This window comes from Eleginops maclovinus, chromosome 4, assembly GCF_036324505.1.
Source record: "Eleginops maclovinus isolate JMC-PN-2008 ecotype Puerto Natales chromosome 4, JC_Emac_rtc_rv5, whole genome shotgun sequence".
Taxonomy (NCBI): Eukaryota; Metazoa; Chordata; class Actinopteri; order Perciformes; family Eleginopidae; genus Eleginops; species Eleginops maclovinus.
In genome coordinates, this window is record NC_086352.1 from 20,023,200 (window position 1) to 20,049,458 (window position 26,259).

The 26,259-nt window shown below is 38.6% G+C and overlaps 1 protein-coding gene across 2 annotated transcripts; it reads right to left on the reverse strand.

The window, feature by feature from the left end:
• Positions 1–400: 400 nt before the first annotated feature.
• Positions 401–26,023, reverse strand: cdh16 (cadherin 16, KSP-cadherin). 2 transcript variants are annotated; one of them, XM_063882388.1, is made up of 18 exons: positions 25,484–26,023; positions 24,367–24,416; positions 24,150–24,248; positions 22,815–22,949; positions 22,462–22,591; positions 21,634–21,792; positions 20,076–20,272; positions 15,590–15,715; positions 14,042–14,192; positions 13,108–13,320; positions 12,108–12,184; positions 10,038–10,229; positions 5,221–5,462; positions 4,996–5,126; positions 4,270–4,509; positions 2,205–2,321; positions 1,450–1,566; positions 401–1,193 (listed from the first exon to the last, which is right to left on the reverse strand). In XM_063882388.1, exons 2-18 carry the CDS (start codon positions 24,409–24,411, stop codon positions 1,093–1,095), a joined length of 2,472 nt encoding a protein of 823 aa, XP_063738458.1. In that variant the 5' UTR covers positions 24,412–24,416; positions 25,484–26,023; the 3' UTR covers positions 401–1,092. The 2 variants fall into 2 exon arrangements, 1 of the variants encoding a protein (XP_063738458.1); XR_010165712.1 differs by having other exon boundaries at positions 1,136–1,193; positions 4,221–4,509.
• Between the last annotated feature and the right edge of the window lie 236 nt (positions 26,024–26,259).

Here is a 26,259-nt window from a genome sequence, read left to right on the forward strand (position 1 = left end):
AAACCTTTGTTGCAGCAGTCCAATGGATAAGTATGTAGCATCTATTGAGTCTTGAATGAGAGGTGATTAGTCTGTCAGACACTGCTAGGTGAATGTCATTCAGCAGACCTTCAATTGTTGAGATATTTATAGCATCACTTTTGTCCGAATAAAGCTTTGCTTGCCTGTGAGGTCATCTGGGTCAGCATATATATAGCCTTAATCACGGAGACTGGATCGCTGCGCAAATACAATTACAAACACTGGGCTATTTCAGGCTTTCTCATTAGATTAGAAGTGTGTTATAAGGTGAAAATGAGCAGGTATAAAATTAAATAAAATGTGAATGAGTGAATCCACAGGTTTGAGAGGCCACAGATTATATACTGTTCATACTGTGATGAAATTAATACAACAAAAGTAAGAAGTGAAGATTTTAAGTCATGAAATTATGCAGATATGCTTACAACATGGTTTAATTCTTAAAGTATGTGTTAAATTAGATGAAATAAAAACCCAGAATTTATAAGCATTTTTCCTCTTATAGTTTTACAACTATCTTTATGTAACATCTAAGATCTAAGATATAGCATCATATTTCAATCACCAGATGTGTATAACATGAATGAACAACAAAACAATGCAGTGTAAATAAACTGAGTATTTGGGCCAAGGTTAGACAAAAAGTTATTTTAAGAATAACGTTGAAATATAGTAGCTTTTTACTTTAAATATTATGCCTTAATTCTGAAACTCTTCAAATTGTTAGAACAACCCATGGCCCCACCGCTCTTTTCTAGTAAAAAGGCAAAAATGTTTAACAAATTAACAGTTCTATAGCAATAAAAAAGACAAACCTAAAACACAAGTCAACATCTTGTCCCAGGTACAGCCCTAAGCATTTAATATACATTACACATCTAGACTCATATAAAATGTCTTGTACTTTTGCTCTCAGGTCAGAACGTCTGACGTTTGATCAAATAACTAAAATATACATTCACTTTTGGACATTCACATAATAAACTCAGTGCCCTAAAAGCAACATTATTACATTGATCCCTTTGACGGAGGCAGCGAGCAGGAGGCACAATATCATCAGGCTCATCCTAATCAGATAGAAATCTTCAGGGGAACTCTCTCCTGGTTTGTTTTGCTCGGTTGATTTGGGTTTTTGTATGAGAGTCTCACAAACACAACAATGAGAATAGTTCCTGAAAAAAAAAAACACTCAGAATTTAGCCACATCATTATGTTGTTGCTTAGTCTGTAAATGCCATTGAATAGGCACAGTATCACACAGCCTTGAAAAATTGAATGCAATGCAGTACACTAAACAGAGACTATTAAAAACACTTTTATAAAGCTTGTTATGGAGTTTTGAATGCACCGTTGTTGTTGTTGTTGTTGTTGTTGTTAGTAGGAGCACTTAGCTATAGTAGCACTTTTTCAACCGCCCTCTCTACTTACCAATGACTGCAAAGGTGCCAAGCAGAATCCCTACTGCAGACTGGATAGTTGGCATGCCCTGCAACTGCTTGGCAGCCATTTTGCAGTTCCCTCTGACGTTGCAGGGACACACTGTCACTAACAGGAGAGGGAATGGGGAAAACAACTGAGTAGTTTTAAGTAAACAGGAAATACGACTCACAGCCAATTATTATCACTGTACTGTGACAGAGTCGCCAAAACAAGTTGAGTTACGAACCTTTACTCCAACCAAAAAAAACACTTCTCCGCTTATAATAAATGGAAGATTCATTTAGAAATATATTTAATATAAACTCTGCAGTTGACAGATGAAAGGTGTGAAATGTTTATCTGTTCAACTATACTTGATATATACTATGTATGAAAACTTTATTTTTTGAAAATGTTATATAGAGAATGTCCCCACGGTTGGATGAATAAAAGGAATTCAGATTTGGAGGCATGCAATATAACAGGAAGTAAAAACTCAAGGTTTTCATAGCCTGTAGATATTGACTTTTGCGTTATTTTGGGTAATGCATATAAGATGTCAGCAGCTGTGGACAGAGCACCGTCTTAAGAGATCTGTGTAATCACAATCCTGGTGTAACGTTCCATTGCATCATTATTAAACAAGAACAGTGCTGGGACGTGCTGCCACACACAGAGGTTAATCTCTATTGATTGTTCGTACGCTTTTGTTCCGTAGACTCCATGTGTTTGCTTTAGCTCATCAGCAGGAAAGCATGTAATACCTGGCAGGTTTATGAAGGTGCTCCTTGGAGGAGAGCTGCTGTCAGAGATGGTAAAGGGCACAGTGTACACCTCAGGGGCAAGGTATGGGATGTTCAGGGACAGGTTGGTGTGAGTATCTGAAAGACAAAACACATACATGACACAACAAAAGTGCTAAATTACAACAAGGTTAGGCACAACCGCCCAACAACAACAAGCCCAAATTCAAAACCACAGTGCTTCATATGATGCTAGAAAAATAAAAAAGTGTATGCTGCTTAGTAATTGTATTTGATGGATGATCATCCTATATTGTACGTGTCAACTGCAACACAACTTTACAATTCTTTTATTCTAGCAAAATAAAAATCAAGCACACACATGCATAAAGCTGCAAGGCAACACACACATTGGAGGGACTAATAGATCTGTGCATGGAGAGGGGTCTGGAGTGTGTGACTCTGTATCTTATCTCTGTAAATCAGTCAAAACCACACGTCTGGGTGCATGACGTAAAAGCCCGTCCAGTAAAGAGAACTGTTTTATCAGGCTGTTTGAACTCTTATCTGGGAGTCTTAAACTTCACGCTCACACCTCACCATCAGTCCCCTTCATGTTCCATTTGCCTCTCAGTGACACAGGACGTGTGCATGCTGGTAAATTATCCTCCAGCTGCACTGTTTCACCTCTGATGTGACACTTGCAAAGGTTGGATCTGTGACTACCTACCAACCAAGTGGTATTTTGGAGGATTGTCATGCCAAAAAGTATTTTATATATTACGGTCTCAAACGCATCACATTAAGAGTGGATCTGTCACTTTTCTCTCCTCACTGCTATGAACAGCCATTAAGAATGAATGTAAGTGGATTAAGAGTGAGCTGCCTCATTAACTGAATTGAAAAGAAGTGCCAATTATTTAAACATGGTACATTTGAGGCTGTGAAAGACTAGAGATGAATGGCTACGACACACACACACACGCTCTCCTTTTCATGAGAGGTTATGGTTATGTCACGCAAAATGTAGACCAGCACACATTATACCTGTACAAGTACCCATTTATGGGTATGTCCGTTACTGGCTGAGACCATGTGCAAAGCACTCTGGGAGATTCCTCTTTTAGCCTCCATTAGCTGGCAGGAACCCAGCGGTGATGGCAAAGAAATTACACAGAAGATATAATTACAGCTCGGGCTCAATCAATACCAACAGGAACAGGGGAGTGAAAGTGGGAGATAAGAAATTCTGAGAGGAAGTGGTTGAGCTGTTTGAATGACTTAATGACAGACGTCAATGCAGCAAATAGTTTCTATTAAATGTGCCCAACGCTAGCAGTTTACAAAGGCAGACAAAGCTTCCCAGACAATACTGACAAAATGATGCAGATTCAAAGGGACAAGGCAATTTGCACATCTTCAGGGCCAGATCGCTCTGTTTCTTTCTCATGGATGTCATATCTCCTATTTTTATTCATATAATTCAAAGTAATTCAAAACATTTAGCCCACTGGGGAAAACTTGCTGTCCACAGGGTGTATTTAAAAACGCATTTATCAGTAACGTCACACTGCACAGCCTCATGGCTGGATGACATCAAACTGTCGTCTCCAATAAATGAATTCCCTTACTCTTGCATTATTTAAAAGCAGGCTGTTTCTTAGCAAGTTGGACTTGGCACTTCACTTGGTCCATAAACCATCTCAAAGTACACAATAATGTATTAAGTTGTCCATATGATGGGAAGGACTTGATTTAGAAATTGTGATGGATTTAAGGATTCTTCTTTGGTCTGATATATACAGTACATCCATTTAGCAGCTCTCTTTGGCTGGCTCTGAGAGCGTGTTGGCACACAGCATCACACCAGAGTACTTGGGCATATTGATACTTGAAACACCTTTATTATAAATGTCTACGCTTTGATTATTGGCTACAATTAATCTCAGCTTGGTTGGCCCGCCAAAGCTAAAGTAGGTCCTCCATACAATGTGACCTTAATTGTCTTCACTTTTCAGCTTGAATAAAAAGACTAACACTGTCTGTCGTGGGTTGATCGTGTTGGCTAAGTCTGCATTCACTTCACCATTAATTGGCGTTAGTTTCCAGTTACGTCGGACTGTGGCATCACTGCGCAGGGAGAAGTTCAGTCTTCCCCCATGCTGCGGCCCATCACTGTCCCGTGAGGCCAGCACCAGAGCTTGGTCCTCCCAGCGAGGCGTGCACAAGTACTTCCAGGAATAGTCTCCAACCAGGACTGGGCTGTTATCATTCACATCCAGGATTTGGACCGTCACCAAGGTGGATGCAGACAAAGAAGAGTTTCCTAAGAGGAGCACAAGAGATGTTGAACATATGTGCCCTTAAACAAATGCAGATGATTGACTTGATATGATTCATTATTTTTTCATTCCTTGCCTAATTGTCTTAACTCGTTGTTTGGGTTATTTTCTGTGTCCTTGCATTCTTAATGCTCTCATTCGATCTCAATATCCTACAACTCTAACTTCTACATCTATATTTTTAGCACTCACTGGTTATCTGAATGGATGTGTACAGGCTTGTGTAGGAAGTTGTGTCTTTTAAGTATTTTCCTGTCAATTATTAGCAGGAAATGTGGAGATATATAAAGACTGTTGAAGATCATTCAGAAAGGAAAATTACCACAGCCTCAATATGTATGACAATCGACTCATCAATTAATATTATTTATATTTTTGGAATATAATAACGTTACATTTAGTCAATAATTCACAGCAAATTATAATAAATCAAATAGATGTGTTTTTTATAGTGATGAAAATAAACGTACGCCCATCTACTGCAATAACCTCCATGGTGTATGTGCTGTTCTCCTCTCTGTCCAAGGCCTGCACCGTCTTTAGTTCACCAGAATACTTCCCTATCGAAAAGTATTTCTTGGTGTCCCCTTGAAGAGAATATCTGCACATAAGAACAGTGTAAAAACATCTGTTAAAAAACAACTTTAGAAAGATGTAGATAATTATTCATAGAATACTCATTGTCCCAGGCTTACCTGATTGGGTGAGAATCGGGGTCGTAACCTCGAATGGTGGCGATAACCCGTCCCGGCTCCTCTCCCTCTCTGACGGTCACCTCATAATGGCTCTGAGACAAAATGGGACCTTCATTCACATCATCCACATAGATGGAGACTGTTGCCGTGGATGCAGGTCCGTATCGGCCCCGGACCAGAGCCACTGGGTTCTGAGCGCTAAGCACCAGGATGTACTCACTTTCACGCTCAAAGTCCAAGACCTGTGTTAGTTTATAAAAACACAAGAAAATAGTTCCCAATGAACCAGGACATCAAATATGCTCATTTTTTTCTGGTGTGTGTCACCAATGGAAATAAATGTGAGGAAAGTATTATATTTTCTGAGAATGTAATTCCATTTATAAGCACTTAATAAATCGCCTACACATTAAAGAAAACAATGACACTGTCCAGTCCCCTATAGCAACTCCAAGGAAACTAGATTTAACAGCTTTTATAGTTAGTTTTTTTTCAGTATGAACCAGACACCATCACAGAGCAATGAGCCAATTGATTCACTGTATCACAAATGAAACATTTTCCATTATACTGCACTGAAATCATCTCCCAATGCATGTGATAATATATTAAATACCACTGTATGCGCTTGATTCATGGTTACGATTGGATTAACATAGAACATATATGACATTACAGGGAATTCAATGTATAGATCTTTGATTTAAAAAAAGCTAATAGAGTAACTGTGTTGATTAAACATGTAGTTTTAAAGTCATGTCAATGATTTGAATACTTGTCCTTAGTTAAAGATTACATTATTCTAGATTTCAAAGATTTGAGAAGGGATGTTAATAATTAAAGGCTGATGGATCGCATTCCTATTCTTTAATATTTTTGATGTGAAGCGGGTATTTACTGTCTATTTTTCCCCTGAATGTGTTCTGTTAAAACAAGACATTATAAAACCAGCGTTGCCTGACATCACGTTGCTCTGGCAGAAGTGCGTCTCTGTTGCCAGGGAGAAGAGACACAGACCTTGGAGGGTGCATGAGTACTGCCGCCACTGGAAGTGACGCATCAAACTACATCGTGCAGCAACACATGTTCATAGAATCTCTCGAGGCTGTGCTCTACAGTTAACCACATGTCTGCACGTGCTGATACTATTTTCAATTCTAGATTGTATTTAGTTATTTGGATTCCCTTTCTCGCTTGGTTTTTGAAGGATAGAGTAGTGTCAAGGATAATACCTAGATATTTAAAATGTGAAACTGTTTGAATGACCTCCCCAGACACAAAAACCTTAGGTTCACAGTATGATACAGAGTTGGACTTGCTAAAAAACATACAGACTGTCTTCTTAACGATTAGATATAGCTGTGAGTCAGTAAGCCATTTATGTACATGTACCATTGCATCACTTAGTTTTGCAGCAGCTTGGTCCTTGGTTTTTGCATGGACATATATGACAGTCTCATCAGCATACATTTGCACCTCACATCCAGTGCACACTGATGGCAAATCATATAGAGGCTGAATAAAATTGGGCCCAGGATAGATCCCTGTGGTACACCCAGTTCATTCCTAAGGGGTGGTGATGTCTGGCCACTTGCCCTTACACACTGAACTCTATCTGACAGATAGGAGCTCATCCAGTCTATTGCACTGGGTGAGAAATTAAAGTAAGACATTTTGTGAATGAGTATTTTGTAATTGACTGTATCAAAAGCTTTCTTAAGATCTAAGAAGAATGCTCCAACGATACCTCCTTTGTCCATTTTTGATTTTATAATTTCCACAAGGAAACAATTTGCGGTCTCAGTGGAATGATTGGCTCGGAAGCCAAATTGCATGGGGTTCACATCAGTTGTGTCACCGGATTTGTGGACTGGCACAACGATGGCTGACTTCCAGTCTTTTGGGAGCTTCCCCTCCCTAAAAGAAGTGTTCATTATTTTAGTAATTGTCCCTGTGGAAGTGGTAACATGTTTCTTTAGAAACAGAGAATCCAGTCCAAAAATGTCTTTTCATTTGGATTTTTTTAAAGAAGAAATTATAGAAATAACTTGGGATTCAGAAGTCTCTGTCAGGGAGAAGACTGGCTGTGTGGTATAAATAGGTAATGAGTATATATGACCAGTTTGGGGACTGTGGATAGTCAGCCTCACAGAATTAGCAAAATGGATATTAAAAATAGTCTTCCGCTGTTCCCTTACATAAAGTTCCATTGGCAGTGATCTCCAGCTGCTTTGTTATTTTATGGGCTTTCCCTGTCAGGTTATGCAGACTTCGATTCATGAAGGAGACTTAAAAAGCAGTTTGATTTAGCTGCTCTGATTTCCTTTGTAACTCTGTTTCTTAAGGATATAAATATATGCCTGTCAGTCACTAATTTTGATTTAAGAGAGTGCCTTAGAGCATTATCTCTCTCTTTTCTTTTCTTATGTCACTATTAATCTAGGGGAGGGTGTGTTTATTATTGGCCTTAAATTTGCTTTTCCTGAGGAATCGCTTTGATATATTTTAGATTGTTGACATAAGAGCACGTGTGTTGGTGTCCACATCTGTCAGATACAATTTGGCTCCAATTAATGTCATATCACCTTTTAAGTTGATATGGTAAGCATATTAACAACAGTTCCTCATTTTCACATCCAGCAGATACAGAGGAACATTATTTATTTGTTTGTTTCAACCTGATGAATGTTAGTTTGATTACATAAATTTGCTCCCGGTTGCTCAGCACCAACTCCTGCAGGAATATCAGACTTTCTAACTTCTGTTCAACAGAACTTTGCTAATGTTGTGAACAGTGGGTCTTTGAGCTTTTTTTTAAAAATGAGAACAGCTACCTGCTGCAGCCAACATATGAGCAATTGTGGGCCAGAAAATCAAAACAAACACCCTAAATTCTCCATTAAGCCGAGGGGAACCGCAAAGTCAGATGATAACTGCTCCATGTGTTTGTCACTATGGAAGACCTCTTTCACATACATACATTAAAAAGAATATTTAATTCATTTGACATGTTATAGACATTCTACATTTTGACACCCTTAACAATTAATTGGGACTTTCAAATAATAATTTTGGCCTCCCAGTTAAGCCCATTATCATATTTTTTGATATATCAATCTATGAATTCAGGTCTTTACAGTTTTACACTTTTCAGTTTTCTTGTTCTCTTAAAACATTTAAAACATTTTACATATTAAATCTTTGCCTAACTCTCTTCTCTGCCAGCTCTTCCGTTATAAAAACAGCCATTATAAAAACAGCTATTCTATTTCTTCCATCACCACACTTTTAGATAAGCCATCCTACATTTTTAATAGCATTTTCTAAATTAGAATTAGGAATATAACAAATCTGTTTGTAATTAAAGTGATTAAAGTTACACCATTTTTTCCTGCAAACATCATTCTCATATAATTAAGTTTTCTTAGATTAAAAGATTTACACTTCTGAGCAATGACTCCCAATTTTAGGTAATTGAAGGTAATGTTTAGGTAATGTACTAAGGATTGTATTGGTGATAACTTTTAATTAATTATTTAAAGTTACATAATACATTACCATGATTAACTGAACTGCTATAAAAATCTCTAATTAACTTCAAACATTATTTTACCTTGATCTTTTGTTTATAAAGTATTGTAAATTCAACTTAATGTCTAGCGTTTCTTGTTCTCCTCCTAATTTGTTTCCTCTCACATCCTTTTGGTTCATTATATATTTACCTCGAACGACAGCTTCTAACCTGTGTGGTAAACTGCTATTAGTGCATGCTCACACAATCTAATTATTTACATGGGCTGTGAACAGTGTGTTATTTCCAAATAATGAATAGATTTGCCTTTGGGCGCTGACCTCACATTGTAAGACAAAGAGTTAAAGATTTTCTCAAGCTCCAGTGGATTAAAGAGAATCCCCTGGAGCTTTATATGTGAAGAATTTAAGCTATATTTAGTTAAAGACAGCTAATTAAACAACAGTATCCCTTGACAAAAAGTTGGTTACCATGATATGTAACAAGGTTACACATCCCTGAAGCGATTGAAACGTCTGCACTTAGGGGGACGGAGGCGGCGAGGCCTACGACAAGAGCTTTAAACACAAACTCAAGGGGACAGAAGTGATCATTTTTTCTAAAAAACAAATATCCGTGAGGTTGAATCTTCAGAAATACATCATCCATTTTTAGCTTTTAAACATCTCCTGTTCTCAGCAGAGCGTCTGCCGCTCACAGTTCAATCATATTTGTCTCTCCCACTGAGAGGTTGAAAATAATAGTCTCCTGCATGGCCCACTTACCGAGAGCAGACCATTGGAGGCACACACACATACACACACCAGCGCACAGGCATGTACGCACACACGCAAACACACACATGCATACACACGCCGAATTGTCCGCTTATGCCTCACCAAAACGTCCTTCTGGATTATGTGGGACAGGCGATTCGCAGAGGACAGCACAGATTATTGGCCTAAAATATGACATTGTCATCTGGACTCTGCATGTCAGACTGAAGAATTAGAATATTTTCCTCCGAACCTTCTGTAAGTGCCGCATGGACAAACTTTGACATTAAAACCTTGTCCTTAAAAAAATGATATGATCTATATATGACTGCTATTTCGTCACTGCACAAGCCATCATGCCAAAACTTGCCCTTGACATTTCAATGTATTTCTGAAAGGAGAAATGTATTTGTACTCCCTCATGTGCCAAACAAGATAAAGGAAAAAACATCACATGTTTGTGTGAGGACAGTAATCAATAGGGTGCTGAAACCATGTTACGAGGTCACAGCATGACGTGTGTTGTTTACCTTTGAAAGGATGAGTGAGACTTCATTGGTCTGCTTGTCTGTCACAAATGTAAAGACCTCTTCCTCGTTACCGGACTCTAAACGGTAGTCCACCTGCCAGCTGTCTCCTCCTCGAACATCTGCATCCCCCGCCAGCACAGCTGTTATTGTGGTGCCCACCAGAGCGTCCTCTGGGATGTGAAAGGGCCCATACTGATAGGAATGAGACAGGAAATATTACATTACCCAGCAGCAATCGATCATTTGAGACCCACCTTTGTAGAAATGCCCTGAGGGTGCAAATGTATACAATAGTAATACATTAGACTAAAATGTAAAACATGACTATATTGTTTATAGTGACTGACCAACACTGGATTAGCAGATTATATTCTACATACACACATTTTAGCAGAGATCTCTCAAATGTATATTTGTTCCTTAGATACATCCTGGAGGCAGGGTAGCTTAGAGCTGACCAATACACTATATTTTCAAATGGCTCTACATAAACAGCTGAACTAAATGTGAAAAAACATCAATTCAATATTTATATCCATAGCAGCTGTTCTTGCATTTGACCATAATAAGTAACATCTGGCTGACAGAAAAGAGACTGTCGTGACACTATGTTTGTATACATGTGAGTGTATGTTTGCTCCTTCTTGCCCTCTCAGTGTTAGCTAACCTTTATTCCCACACCTCTGTGTGTTCAGACAGCCATTTAATCAGCTCTTTCAGATGTCCTCTAGTGAAGCAGCCTTGCCTCTGATCTAGCTGCCCCATCCACAGGGTCGCTGAACCCATCCCTGTCACCACTCGCCTCCCACATCTCCCCATAGCACTGCCTCCACATCGCCACGGAAAAAGCTGCTCTTCTCAGGCATGACCTGCCCAAGAGCATTTTCCACCTTGTGTGTGTGTGTGTGTGTGTGTGTGTGTGTGTGTGTGTGTGTGTGTGTGTGTGTGTGTGTGTGTGTGTGTGTGTGTGTGTGTGTGTGTGTGTGTGTGTGTGTGTGTGTGTGCGGTACAGCTATTATATGAGCAACTGTTCTCAACATGAAAATTACGTTTTTAGCAATGCTTGAAAAAACATTTGGTTAATATACTTAAATGCTAATTGGATGGAGTAAGGACACAAAGAATGCCCAAACAACAGATGTTATAAAAGATATATTGCACAATATTTTATCCACATCTTTTCAATGTCTATCCTGCTATTGGTCGTGATATTCAAGCAGAAGCTTTATAGACAATTTCCGCTGTTACATTTAAAGACAGTCACTTCCTTCCCTGCTCAAAATAAAATGTTCCTTCACAACTCATAATGTCTGTGCAGCCTATTCAGTGTCAGTGTGGTCTGACAGAGAATACAGCCAGAATTGTGTTCTCTATTATTACTGTCCCACGTAACTCCCAACCCTCAAAACTCTTTTATCTTCTATTATGATGTGGGTGAAAAGTGAGGGGATTTTCTGTAACCGCATTTGTTTGGAACTCTTTTTTTCAGACCAGCAGATGCAACAAAACAAGGGAAACCCCTGTCTCATATCAATCGTGAACACTAACAGTTACTTTTATACAGCCACCTTGAAAGTACGTAGAATTTGTTGAATTCTTTTTAGCAGGAGCGCTACTTTAACTCTCTTGTGTATATTCAATCCGGTAAGCAGGCTCTTAAAAAAGAACAGCTGATGCAGACTTTTATGTGATTGAAATAGCTGTGAGGACATTCTTACATATTGTCTATCTTGTTAATTCATTAGACTATGAATTAAAAAGTGAAAAGTAGTCACCAAAGAAAGCTTTCCCAGATTAAACTCCAAGAACACAGCCCACTTTGAGTACAAAGAACAGAATAAAACTGCCTCCAATAACATGCTGCCATCGCTATAAGCCTAAGATTAGAGAGCATATCTAGTTTCCCGCCAGGAAAATTAGATCAGTGACCTGTAGAGCAGATTAAGAGTCTACAGTCTAACAGCCATTTATGATGGCCTGTGATGTTTGGCCTGCCTTTTCATCAACAAGTATTGTTCATCGTGACCTGAGAAGACAGTTGCTTTAGCGTATTTAAACATGTGCTCGTACCTCATGTTGGGAGAAGACTGGTGGGTTGTTGTTCTCATCCTGCACTGTCACCACAACAGTGCACGAACTGTTTAGACCTGCCAGGGAAATCATCAAAGCTTCTGTTAGTGACTCAGTGTCAGTCCATCATGCAATTAACATATTGTGAAGGAACAGCAAGAACATCATCCTGCCTCCATCACCACCTGGATCATGACTCAAGCAGACCACATTACCCATCACCCCACAGCATACATGCACTGGTAAATATCTATACATTATGTTACCCTCTGGTACAGTAACAGCTTTATAAGTGTTTTCTTTATCACTGCTTTCCTTTGTCTCTCCTCCAACATGGATTGTTATGTCACCACAAAAGCTTGCAGCTTTATTGAAAACAATTTCTTTATTTTTACTGACATTTGGATGAAATTGTGATTGGCTGTGCAGTCTGCAATTGCCAGTTAAATAATAGGGATGCTGATTGGAAACTTGTCCCTACAAAGTCTATTTTAAGGGACGCACTATATTCTTACAGGACACTAAATGTAGCTCTTTTCCACAAATTAGATTTTCTTATTTGTGTTGAGAGAGAATAACCAAAACACAACTAATGTACCTGTTAAGGGTATGAGTCTATGTTTGTCTACATAATACAAGCACAGTCTAGGACATAGAAGAAATAGGGTCTTTATTTATTACATTTGTATTAAGCAAACCAGATAATAAAGTTAGAACAATAAATAAAGAATACTTTCTTATTTTAGTATTTAAAAATACAGATGTCATTGAATCTATAATGTAATATAATGCAGAAAGTCTAATGCCTTTTTTCCTAGAAATCAATAAAAGGTTTTCAGAGACACAGACCTCTGCCAAGGGGAAATCCCAGCAAATAAAATTAAAGAGACAAGTCAAGTTAAAAGGGCATTTTGACTCTTTTGTGAGACTTAGCGGGGATATAAAAGGACCAAAACCAAACATTAGGAAGGCTGTATTTTTTGCATCAACCCAAAGTCACCTTTGGCATCCTCAGCAGTGATGGTGAGGGTGTACTGAGGGGCTGTGCCCTCCATACTGTCTGCCTGCACAGAGATGACCCCCGAGTCACGGTCCACTCTGAAGAGGGCTCGAGGACTCTCTGGAATTTGTCCGACTAAACGATAGAAGATCCGCACGTTGTCCGTCTTGGGATCGTCATTATCGGCTGCCTGCACTGTCAGGATTTCTGTCCCTGGGAAAACATACAGCAGTAAAAAAAATGTAAAGCACTCTGTAAGATGAGAGTATCTAACTAATTTACAACCATAGAAGAGAATATACCATTTTCACATACAAAATTAAAAAATGCACAATCTTTTCCCCATACTGTTTGTGTAAATGTATAAATCTGGAACAATTACTTCCCACCTAGGACAGGTTCTCAGACTTTCTGAAATTAAGGCTAGAACTGAAAACGTTTATCCCTCTGCTCAAAATTCTAGTCACAGAGAGCATTGAGTGAGAAAAAGGGCAAGGAAGGATAAACCTATAGCTTGCTTGATTAATCCTCACAGTAATTCCATTAAGTATAACAGATTGTTCTTTATAATTAATTTCCCAGAATCAAACGTTTTAAAACATCAGTGTGAGTGAGGGTGCTTTCCCCCGGGTGCTTTTCCTGGCAAAAATCCCAATATACTCTCATAAAAGCTATCTGGCCCTCTCGCATCTTTATCACTGCTATGTCCTGTCAACGAGGTGTTCCTCTACCTTGTTGTGAAAAAGACTCCAAATAAGTCTTAAGATTTCAAAATATTTGTTGCATTTTTTTTCGCAAATGACCAACTTATTCAGACTTGACATCTTATCATCCCAGGGTTATGAGAGTATTGCTAGAGTTGAGGTTTGTGAGTAAATAACGTTCAATTTTCAAATGTATTATCGACTATAATATATAAAAAGTTGTCAGTTACCTCGAGCAGCCAGTTCCTTGACCACAGTGTGGTACTGGGCCTGTGGAAAAGTGGGTCTATTATCATTGGCATCGCCCACCATCACCCTCAACTCCACAGGCTTTGCAATCTCTCTGCCATCTGGACGCTCAACCACAATGCTGATCTGGAACTGACCAGACAAAAAGAGAAACACATTGTTTGTCTCTGCAGTAGGTAAAGGAAAAGATAAAGTGGCCCTGCAGTAGACCAGGCTGCCACTCCTACTGCAGGATATAGGATCCTGCAAAAGGGGTAAGGCTGGTAAATAAAATAGATGGATTGAAAAGAGGAACAACTTGCATGAATAGGCATTTCTACATTCATCATTCTACAACTAGAGCAGGTGGGAGCACAAAGCCGACAATGTGAAAAGAATCCATCAGAAGTGCACTATCACTCATGAAAGGTACAGACTGATGGAGCTGTATTCAGAAAAAAAGAAATGTGGCTTTTAGTGGCTCTTCAACATGTCTACAGATTATCAATCGTTTTTGGATTGATGGTATGTATGCATCTACAACCCTTTCATCACCAGGGGTAGTTCTCTGCACCTTTCCATTAAGTGTCACTACAGAAGGCCCCGGCCGTGGCGCAACTGGCTGGGGCACCTGCACCGTACGCCGGCGACCCGGGTTCGATTTCCGACCCGTGGTCCTTTCCGGATCCCACCCCGACTCTCTCTCCCACTTTCCTGTCACTCTCCACTGTCCTATCCGATTAAAGGCAAAAAAAGCCCCCAAAAAATATCTTTAAAAAAAAGTGTCACTACAGAATATAAATGATGCAAAATGCTTATAGCACGTGTTGAAAAACGTATTACATCCAATGATGCACCTCAGTTTTCCAGGGTTGGTTATTGGCCACTTAAGCATTTGGGCCAAAATTAAAATCTCTCACCAGCTTACGTTTTAAAACGAACGAAAGATTGATTTTTATTTGCAGAAAATGTAAGTTAAGAAGATATTGAATAAAGCTTTCTATATATATATATATATATATATATATATACATTGTTGTATTAGTTGTCATAACAAAATAATGGAGGACTCTCTTCTGCTCAGTGCTCAGCTTTGTTAGACTCATTTGTAGCAGGGCCCCTCTTTTTATGAAATCAATAAGCTGTAAGAGAAAAAATATATTTTAGGCCATTACATCTGCTACTTTATTGAATCCTACAGCTTTTTGAATCCATATCACTGGTTCCTTATAATGATTAAAAAGTGAATGAATTTCACAGAATCCCTAAATAGCTTGCACAACAGATACCGTGTGAATTTGTCGTTTCTTAATGTGGATCTTTGAGAACAAGAACATATTGCAAAGTTTACATACAAATTAAAGCAAAGCTGAAATAAAACAAACACAACATAACATAACAGAGTTCAAATATAGAAATAAATCTACTCCTGTTAGTCTTAAAGAAACAGTGTAGCACATTTAGTCTTAATGTTTTGACGCTTTAAACAGTAATTATAAACTGACATTTATTATTAGTGCTGGAGATGTTTAGCTTGCACTCATACAGACCTGGTCTTGTGTCTCCCTGTCTAGAGGGGCGTTGAGATAAATGACTCCTTCTCTGCTGATGGTGAAGAGCATCTCTGGAAACTCCCCCTCCAGACTGTACTCTGCTTGACTTCCACTCCATTTGACCTACATAAACAAACACATAGGCGCACACATACTAAACCCAAAGTTCTCTAAATACATTTTGATATGTAGAAATGTGGAAACATTATAAAGTCTTTCTATTTTGTTTTTACAATGAAAATGTATGTGTGTGTCCTTTAATCGAGTGCAACAGGAAATGTGTCATGCAGTATAAACCAAAAAAGCTATTCAGGCCTGCATGATGTATAAGTAGAAAGCTAAGCTACATTTGTTTACATGATAAGGAGCCAACCAAATGCACTGACAATGATGTGGAACAGAGAGCACAGCCAAAACTAACTAAGCAGGCTGAAGGGGATTTTCCACTCTTCTTTACAGCCCCTGACAGTGGGCTGTGCAGCGGGGCTGAAAGGGCCCTGGTAGCCATCAGACAGCACCCAAGAAGGAGAGGGGCCCAGTCCCAGCACAGCTGATGCACACCCAGGGCATATGCATCTCCTCAACTCCCTGTCACACACTCCTCCCTTGTTTTGGAGATGGCTGCCCAAACACTGTGCTTCTGTAAACATAAAGACGCTTCACACAGCTGGCTGCCTCTCGCTGTTATGGTGTGTTTCTAGAGCTCAGAACTTTGAAGAGATATGTTTAAAGAACTGATTAATGATCAGTGACTGCTCTGTATAAGATCTGAACAAAACATCTATGAAGTCATATTTTGCCTCCCCCAGTTTGCAGAGCACGTTCTGTCTCTCGCGTCAAGAGCGTATCTTGTGTGCGTGTGTTTTTTCCATACACATGTGTACTGGGGAGTAATCAGCTGCTGAATGACAGCAAAGAATACAATGTCCTGCATTAAACACAATATCAGGAAATATTAAAAATATCACAGCTGGAACATTTTGTAGATGTAAACAAATTGAAACTGTTTTGTTAATTGTTGCAATCAAAACATTGGCAGTTTATCATTTGCTGCCTTTATAATAATTCTAAATATCAATTGCAATATAATACCATAGACTGAGAAATTATAATGGGCTTTGTAAGATTTACTAGCTTGAGAACATCACTCAAATATAGGTATGATATGAAATACTGATACGGTAAATACTGAATTTCTTGGAGGGAATAAAGGCATTTTATACCGTGTAAAATCACCAGTAAAAACAGTGAACGTTGACGTTAGTAAATGACAGCTACAACTACGGTGTGTGTTTTGGCTGGAGCGCAGGACTAAAGCATTGATGAGACAGAAAGAAAGATTGTCTGTGGTAAAAACAAAACAATGTTTTTTTGACCTCTTGAGGGCAGCATAAACAAGTGGTTAACAAAACAGTGATATATTATCACCTTACTAAATGGGTACAACGAAAAATGTGCATTTTCTTTCTGTCCAGCAGTGGCTCAGTCAGTAGGGGCTTGGACTGGGAATCGTAGGGTCGCCGAACAGACTTGAAATATGGATAGTGGACTGCTACTTGGAGAGGTCCCAGTTCACCTCCTAGGCCCTGCTGTGGTGCCCTTGAGCAAGGCACCGGACACCTCCAATCCCCCCTCCCCATTGCTCCCCGGGCGCTGCACGATAGCTGCCCACTGCTCCTAGTACTAGGATGGGTTAAATACAATCAGCAGATAGGTGTTGATCAAAGGCTAACATTACATTTCGGTCATAGAACCTTAAATCTTGGTGTTATTGAAATAAAAAGTGACTTTTTTTTTTTTTTTGTGACTTATTTTAGCTGAAGCAACACATTGAAGTATCTTTTTACATTTTGATTATGGGGCCATGTCAAAGTCTAGTGGGGCTCAAACCACTTCTGCAACAAATAATCTGATTTTATTTGACCGTGAAAACTGTCAATTCAATGCTGTTAATGTCCTTGACTCATTCATTCACAGGCTTTCCTCCACTCCAAAGTCTCAACAGATTGCATTACTGAGTTTAAGTCGTCCTGCTGATTGGATTACATAGTCAAAGTTTTAGGCAGGCAATCAGTAATATGAAATAGATAACAGATCTAAATGAACCTCAATAGCTCCAGTGACGTAAAAGTTGACAAATGCCTGGATTTAATATTTAAAATTTCAGCAACAGCCTATTTTGATCTGATTGCAGAATGGGTGAAATTGATCACAGCAGCAATCTCAAAACCATTGTATGGGAGATGATGGCAGAGAAACATGACGTTCATCAGATTTTTTAAGCATCTGTCAAAAATGCCGTCGCACCATTGACGAGGAACAGCAGGAAAAAGATAACATTTGTTGCAGATGAGTAGATGTGAACATAACTGCTCCATTCATCTGAGACAGTTGGGGAGGTGAGATCCATAGAGTGGGCCCTTGAACATGACTATGTCTGTGTGTGTGTGTGTCATAACAGCGGTTAGTCCTACCACCTACTGAGCACCACACTACAATCACTCAGCGGGGGCGGGATGTGGCTTCCCCCTAGTAAACATCCCAGTTCAACTAATCCAGTTTAGTGATTTATTCAGGATGTAACTAAACAATTTTCATGTAGACAGTTGAATAATGGAAGAAACAAGGCTGGTGTAAGTGGATACACTAAGGAAATCTGCTCAGTTAAATATTATTGCATAAACTCATTTACATAAAGACGGACAGATGCTATTTGAGGACATACCAATTATTAAAAAAGCATACTTCCAAATCACCAGGCTGTGTGCTAGGGCTTTTTTTTATTAGATATTAAACCTTTGAGACTGAAATATGATATTGTAGATTAAAACATGCTCTTTGAAAACTATGAAAGAAAAAGAAACAAATCAAATGTGCCCACTCGTGTGAATCCACACGTTTTCAGTGGGTGGAAGGGGCTGTTCAAACAGGAGAGATGAGAGGCTGAGGGCGAGTGTGGGGGAGGTGGGAGAAAACAAGAGGAGGGAGAGGTACTGTGATATACCTACTGGCCACAGCGACTCTCAAAACCTGCACAATGCTTTTAATTTAGCATCACGTTCAGCTCTTACAATCCTCTTTGTTTCCGCAGTTCTCTGTTGTGAATGAATGAAGATTGTTTCTGTCCCATGAAGGCGTACATTTGGGAAGTGTCCTCACAAAGGGTAACTGCCACTAGCCTGCAAGCTATTTGTTTTCTTCACGTGTCACAAAACACTAAGGGCTTTTGAGTTATTTGTAGACCTGTAGCTGATATGGCTTATTTTATATATTAAAAAAAAGGTTAGACAAGACCAGAGACAGACATATGTTAGGAAAACCTGAGGCAAACAGAATGTATATTATTGTGCCGCAGTCATGTGATTACTCGTGTAAGAATTAAACATTTCTTTTTAGAGGAAATCCGAACATTGAAATATGGATATTTGTCATTCCACAAGAAAATATTGAGTGGGCTTAAAAATGTGCTTTTCAGGACTGACTACATCAAAATGTTCTTGAGTACAGGATTTCCATTTTTCGATCTAACAATGGGCCTTTGTGAAATCACCATGGTTACTCTTGTAGCTTTTCTATTATTCAGAATCAAAATGTGTACTCTGTTACAATGTTAACAAACTTCAGTGGCAAGTAGGGCTGCACTTGACATTCACCGTCATAAACAAATTATCTGGCAAATTACATTTCTCCATTATTCATCTGCTCTATACATTGCCAGAAAATAATAATACAATGATGTCGTAATATGTCTTTTTTCAATTTACTCGTATTTTAAAGTGCATAGTGTAGGTGTTACCACTGACAGGCTGGAACCAGAGTGTTGGGAAATTACTTAAGTTTTTGATTGATGATAAAAAGAGCTCTTAACCATTTTTGTTTCAATCAATTAATCAATAATTTTGTTTAAGCAGACTTCAATATATTTTACATTACCTTTTTTGGTTGTTATAATCCCATTGAATGGCTGTTATCAGGTGTTACATTCTTATCTACATTAAAATGACACGCTGTATGTGAAGTCTATTTAAAGGGTACATTTTTCCTTTAAGCTGTTAGGTTTGTAGAATACCCCTCAGAGTGGTGGTGGGAGGGAGTGTGAGTAATTATGGGAGTTAAAGGGACTCGGTCAGGATCTAGGCTGAAAGGATCCATGGCATTTGAACAGCATCAATAATTCAGTGTTTGGTCACTTAGGAGGACCCATGAGCCACTAAAAACAGCAACTGGCAATACGATGCCACTTTACTGGGCCAGGGCTATTGACAGAGTATGTTTTATTGTAATACGATACAACACTTGGACCTGCAAAAACAATAAAGTCAGCACTTATCCTAACATGTTTGCATGAAGCATGGACAAGATCAAATAAGTAAAAGTGGTTTTAATGTAGACGAATGAGGATCGGTTAAATCACTTTACATGTTAAAGTGGTGGATTTATGTTTCAGAGTGAACACATGTTGTTCAGGTCTCTGCGGCCTCACCTGTGAGATGGGGATGGGGTAGGGGCCCGGGAGGTTCTCCTGAAGTCGTACCGGGTCGGGCGAGGCCCAAGTGTTACCTGTCACCTCCACCGTAACGATGCCGTTGGTGAAGAAAGCATTCGCCTTCCCAGCCATGTCCTTCACCATCACCAAGAGTTTGTAACGACCGCACATCTCAGGGTCCAGAGTAGAGGCTCCTGGCAGTCACAGTGGATTACATGAAACAATATGATTCTTTATTTATTTTTAAATGTTGCATGTAGGGTTTCTATCCAAGGCTAATTTGTCTAGTCAGACTATTCAAATTAAAAACATTAATGTCATTATTACCAATTGCTTTATACATAGTAAGATTCTTTTACATTATTATACAAAATGTAAATATATCCATTATTTTACAAATGTTGTGTAAGTGAATGTTGCATGTACGTAAATTCCCTTTACTTCCATTTGAATATTTGTGCATAATAAACAATATGTTTGTCCGTGGGCATGGAGGGCTTGGAGTGGTATGTATTTTTCAATCTTTGTTTGCATGATAAATAATCATTGTTGCGTGTTTTCTTTCACTTTAATTTCTGAATAAACCTCTTTACAAACGCATCTGCAGTATACAGTATATAGTGCCCTGTTTAATGACATGATACTATATGTGTGTAAAGAATAAGAGGAACCAAAGGAAAAACTAATTTTGAGTCACAAAAAAGAAAATAAATACATGCACACAAACATACACTGTGATTATGTGATGGTTTATGCAACACACAAAAATCAGAGCAGACTTTTATCCATTATATTACCGAGACTCACATTGCCTGCTATTGAACATGAACATGAGGGTTCTATTCATCACTTCATTTTCAATTTCCAGCAAAAATGGAAAAGAAATACCGGAACAACCCACTTTGAAGGTAATCATAACCATCATTTACGGCTGGCCTGGAAGTACAGTAGAAAATCAAAGAGATCATTTTCAATTTTCACTGCTCAAGCTCTGTGACAACTCAGCAGCAGTGTGGGCCGAAAAGGACAAGTTTGAAAGTCATCAAGCTCCTGCCAAGCCAGAACAAAGGGCAAAAAGGGAGCTACAGAAATAGCTCCAGATTACAGCACTTCACTGCATCGAGGATAATACAGTATGTATGTATATATATATATATATATATATATATATATATGTCTGTTTGCCTAAAATAACTGTTATTATTTTATTTCACTGTAATGAGAAATTAGAATGTGAAAAAGATTAAAGATGAAACATGTCATGTTTTTTTGAACATATTTCTGCATAAGTAGGTTGGATAGAACAAGAACTGAGTCCTTTTAAAACAATAAAGTGTTCAATGCTGGATTTCTGAGGCAAATACGAAAAACAAGATTTGAGATTTTAGGAAATCTAATAACAATATGACTGCTGGTATTCACTATATAAATATGGTACTATAAGCAGGTTATTTTAAATGTGTCATCGCTCTCTGGTAGAAAAATGGCAACAAACATTCCAAACTATATCTATATATATATATATATTTCCCTGCAGTCACAAGTTGGGACTGACCTTCCTCTGTGAGGGAAACCTCTCCAGTGATGGAGTTGATGAAAAACATTTGGCTGGAGGGAATCCTGGGCGTCTGCTCTATGAGGCTGAAGCGCAGCTCAGCGTGGGCGGTGTTGCGGTCATCACGATCCAGCGCATCCACCTGCATGAACGGGATCCCTGAGAGACACGGGCGGCACATAGTAAAAAATGCTACCTTCTGTTTCACAGACATCTACCTCCAAAACAAACTCAAAGCATATACACTCCCTTAATTCACAGAAAATGATAAAACCTCCATTCAGGAAGCACAAATCCACATATATGTAGTATGTCTTTGGTTTTATTAGTTATATTGGAACCCATCTTAAGAGATAAAATACCTGATTTGCCCATAAGACAACTTGATTAAAAACATTTTCTTCACCTGTTAAAGGGTATGAGATCTGGTTTTATAAAAACATAATGTACTTCAACAATTTATCTCCAAAGAAGGATCTATAAATGACTTTTTTGTTGAGGGTTAGGGCCTATTTCTTCCAAGAACATATAAAATGTATTATTTCAGATAAAATAAACATTTTCTATTTGACAATATCTTTGGTACACCTTGTGAAGGTTTGCAGAAGAGTCATTTTTACTGTGGTCTAAAGGTACCTGATCCAGTAAGACACGTCATTGGTTCTATTAATACAGAGGCTACATGTATGATGCTGTTTCCAGGGATACATTAGACATTTTTTCACCGGTAATGAAAAGCTGTATGAGTTTTTGTATTCCATGTAGCAGCACTAACAAAGGTGAGCCAGACTGAAAAAGCTTGCGCAACACAGCTCAAGGATTTTGTACCTTTGAGAAGTCCGAGCTGCACACTGCCTCGCATGCTCTCCTCTATGAAAGTGGGCACATTGTCGTTCTTATCGTTGACACACACTTCAACGGTGAAGCTCTGACGGTGCTCTGATGTTATGAAGGACACCTGCAACAAACACACAAACACATTCTGTAGGTGTCTTTAAATAACACACTCAAGTCTTGACATGCAGCCTTGAGAAAATAACAATCTAAAAGAGTAATTCTCTAAAAACATATACTTGTTAAATTTATCATAAGCATCTTGAATTATTTAATTTGTAACTATTCATTAGCTTAGACACGTATAGTAAATTGAAATCACAATTTGGCACATAGGAATATGCTACCTGCAGAGAGTATGACGGCTGTTTCTCTCTGTCCAGTGGTTTTAGAGCGTACAGTAGCTGAGCTTCGACTCCGAATATCCCCTCATCATCCCCCGTTACCGTCAAGTCAGTGTAATTTCCTGGCAGGTTACGAAGCTGTACAGGACAGAACACTATTTAAGAAAATCATCAGCCTGTGTTTCTGTGTAAAACCAACAATCAATTGATCAAACTGTGTTTCTCTGGTGAGAACTATTAAAAGAACAACTAGTGAGCCACACCATTCAGTGGGTGACGCTCATTATAATAAAAATGGCAACTTTTATTACACATACACAATCCTGATACTTTAAAACCATGCAGGTACATCAATTGTGTGTTAATGAACTGCTAAAAATATTCCCCAACAAATACACAACTTCCTGATGTTGAATAAAACATTGGGCCTGGTCGTTCACTGCAGCCTTTAAGATTCCTTGCACAGTGCTTTTCCTCTTTAAAATTTAGGTAATTAATTATTGTAACAATTGTAGTCATCTCTTATGAATCATCCATCACAGATAGCTTTTTCCTTGAACAAATCGCAAGCAATTACTATGTCCGTTCCATTTAAAACCAAAGTAGAGTTATTATCCTAGTCTTCCATTCCGGCCATTAACATGATATTTAAAAAGTGTAAATGAGACTCAGTCCGACACAAATGACTGAAATTATGACAGCGCTTCACACAAGATGGCGTACAATAAAAGCCATCAAAGTGGCAGTTACTCATGCAGCGGCATAATCCATGGGATGATGATTGACATGTTTGAGCAAAACCTCCCTCCTGCAGCTGGATTGAATGCAGAGGCTGGGTCATTGTGAACACTCCAATAATAGTCTAGTGAAGACGACAGCATGTTCATACATCCTAAACCTTACAGTAAGTGCAAAAAGGAGAGAATTAAGTGACTGACGCAATTCTGGGTTAATATACCTCCATTTTCTGCCAATCAAATATGGTCTGTTCACCTTATTCCTCGACATTATGAAATGAACAGCTGGCATGAGGTTTGTTATGAACCTTCTTTAATCTAAGGGAAGTGCATTAAATGTTGAGGACATTGGATATTTAATTAAATCTGATGAAATATTCAAAGATCACTCTTAAAAATGTTGTTTTTATCTTATTAAGGAACTAGGCTTTGAGTGGCCGTCGCCTTGCATTTTAAATTAGTATACTCATGAAAACGACTATAAGAACTAAATCCTCTGGCTGAATTTTCATTTGTTCAAAATGACAGTATTTACTTTTCAGAAGGCTATGAACACAAGGAGAACACTTCAGGTGACTTTAGGTAAATTGAAAAGCCTTACCTTTGCCAGATACCATGGGAAAATACCATCGTAGTTTTCAGGGACGCCTATTTTAACATTTGCTCCAGAGCATGGTGCAATTGTGTAAATTATCACCAACTGGAAAACAAGATATTTAGTGTGTCTTAGTAAAATTGCTCAAACAGTAACTTTATCTTGTATGAGAAAGTATTAAAGTTAACAGTTATTTCCTGAATCAAAGAAAATTATATCTTACTATAAGAGCTATGATGAGCATTGTCGTAGCTTCTCTGTCAGCCATGAGTCCTGCAGATGAAGCAGTTTCAGTGTTTCGCACCACATGGCCTCAGCCCAACAATCAACATAATGTTTGTCTTGTTACTGATTCACCACCATGGTTATCTTTCATACACACAGATTTTACTTGTCTAACTGCCTGCATTTAAATACATAACCATGTGCAGTGGCGGTTCTACATGGAATTACACCCCGGGCGAGATCCCCTCCGAGCCCCCCCCTCTGATGTGTGAATGATGATTAATGTAACTGAAAGACAAACTTACTTTTCAAGAATCAATCAATGCACACAATTCAGACAAACAAAAACGTGTAGGAATTATAGGCCTGTAATTATAATATTAATAATGAAATGTGCGTTATTTGGAAGAAAGTCGAGGTGTGACAGTGACATTGCTCTATACAGTGGATCCCCCATTCCCCCCTTGTCCGTTTCATTTAGGAGACCCAGGGGTGAACTGTCAACCGCAGCCGGGCCCTTTCCCCTTCTCACACAGCTTCTGTGCACCGCACCTTCTCAGCAAGCAGGGGGTCCTGCAGATGCAGGGGGCGCCAATTTGCCAATTCCCCACACAGTTTGATATGATAGATAGAAAACTGCTCCGCGGCCCAGATGACTTTTTTTTTTTAAATGTTAAGTGCTCGCTCGTGCCGCCCCGACGAAATGCCCGCTTCGCCCATGCCCAAAACCGCTACTGACCATGTGTAAAGTTGCTTAAAGCAACATCTGAGGCCCCACTATCACAGTGTATAGAAGACCAATGAAGCCATGTTTGATTTGGGAAAAGCTTAAAATCAAGTTGGCTGCAAAAAGTATAATCTTATTGGAAAGCAACAAATAAGCAGCTGTTTCAGCAATACCAAATAACAGGCTATGGTGCAGTGTAACAGTAATGCCCTATATAATCAATTAATTTAAATTCAAACCTCTAAAGTACTAAAACACACTTTATATACAAGCTGTAGCACATCAGCAGCAGGAGATCACAAAGATTACAGTAACGAAACATGAGTTAACTATTACATTAAAGCATTAAATTATGATCCTATTTGAAACAAAAGATGTTGTGCCTTACCTTCTCCAAGCGATGTGTGTGTTCCTTCTGAGAAGTGTGAGAGGAGTTTAAATTGGGTGGAAAAACTGCGTACTTGTACTCCTTTGGTGGATTAATGGTTAACATCTTCAGAAAAACATGCTTAACTACCTTGTTTCCTTCCTGTAAAACCAATGACCAGTGAGGCTCCATTCCACTGATACCATCAAATAAATATTCATGAGGATGTAAATCACCTGAACAACTTATCCTTCTCTTCTGATGCATTCTGCTTAAACATTGTTTTTGGAACCAACGACAGAGAAGATTTCATCTTTTTAATTTTGTTTTATTAAAAAAGAAAATCAAGGTAAACAAAGAATTTCCAAAACAACGTCATGGTTCACAGGACAAATATAACTTATTGCTTTACTTAAACATTCACAACATGAATTCAATCTTATGGAACAACAAAACAACTGATATTCTTTTCATATCTTTGACTAGTCCTCAGTCACTTGGCTGAGGCACGAACCTGCGTACCTCTTTTCAAGTATATATATGACTCCAGATGACGAAGTACTGTACTCTTAGGAAAATGAGATGTATGTTGCATTCAGCATCATTCCTGTTATATACATCAATTCCCTCGAATAAAGCTGCACAACAACCCACCAGAAAGGCAATTCTTGCAACTCATTAGAAGATAAAAAACCTTTTGGGATTTCTCATTCAAACACATATTAGGACAGCCACATGTTTAAGGCAGACAACAATAATGATATAAAACTAAATAAATGTTTGCAAAGCTCCATGCA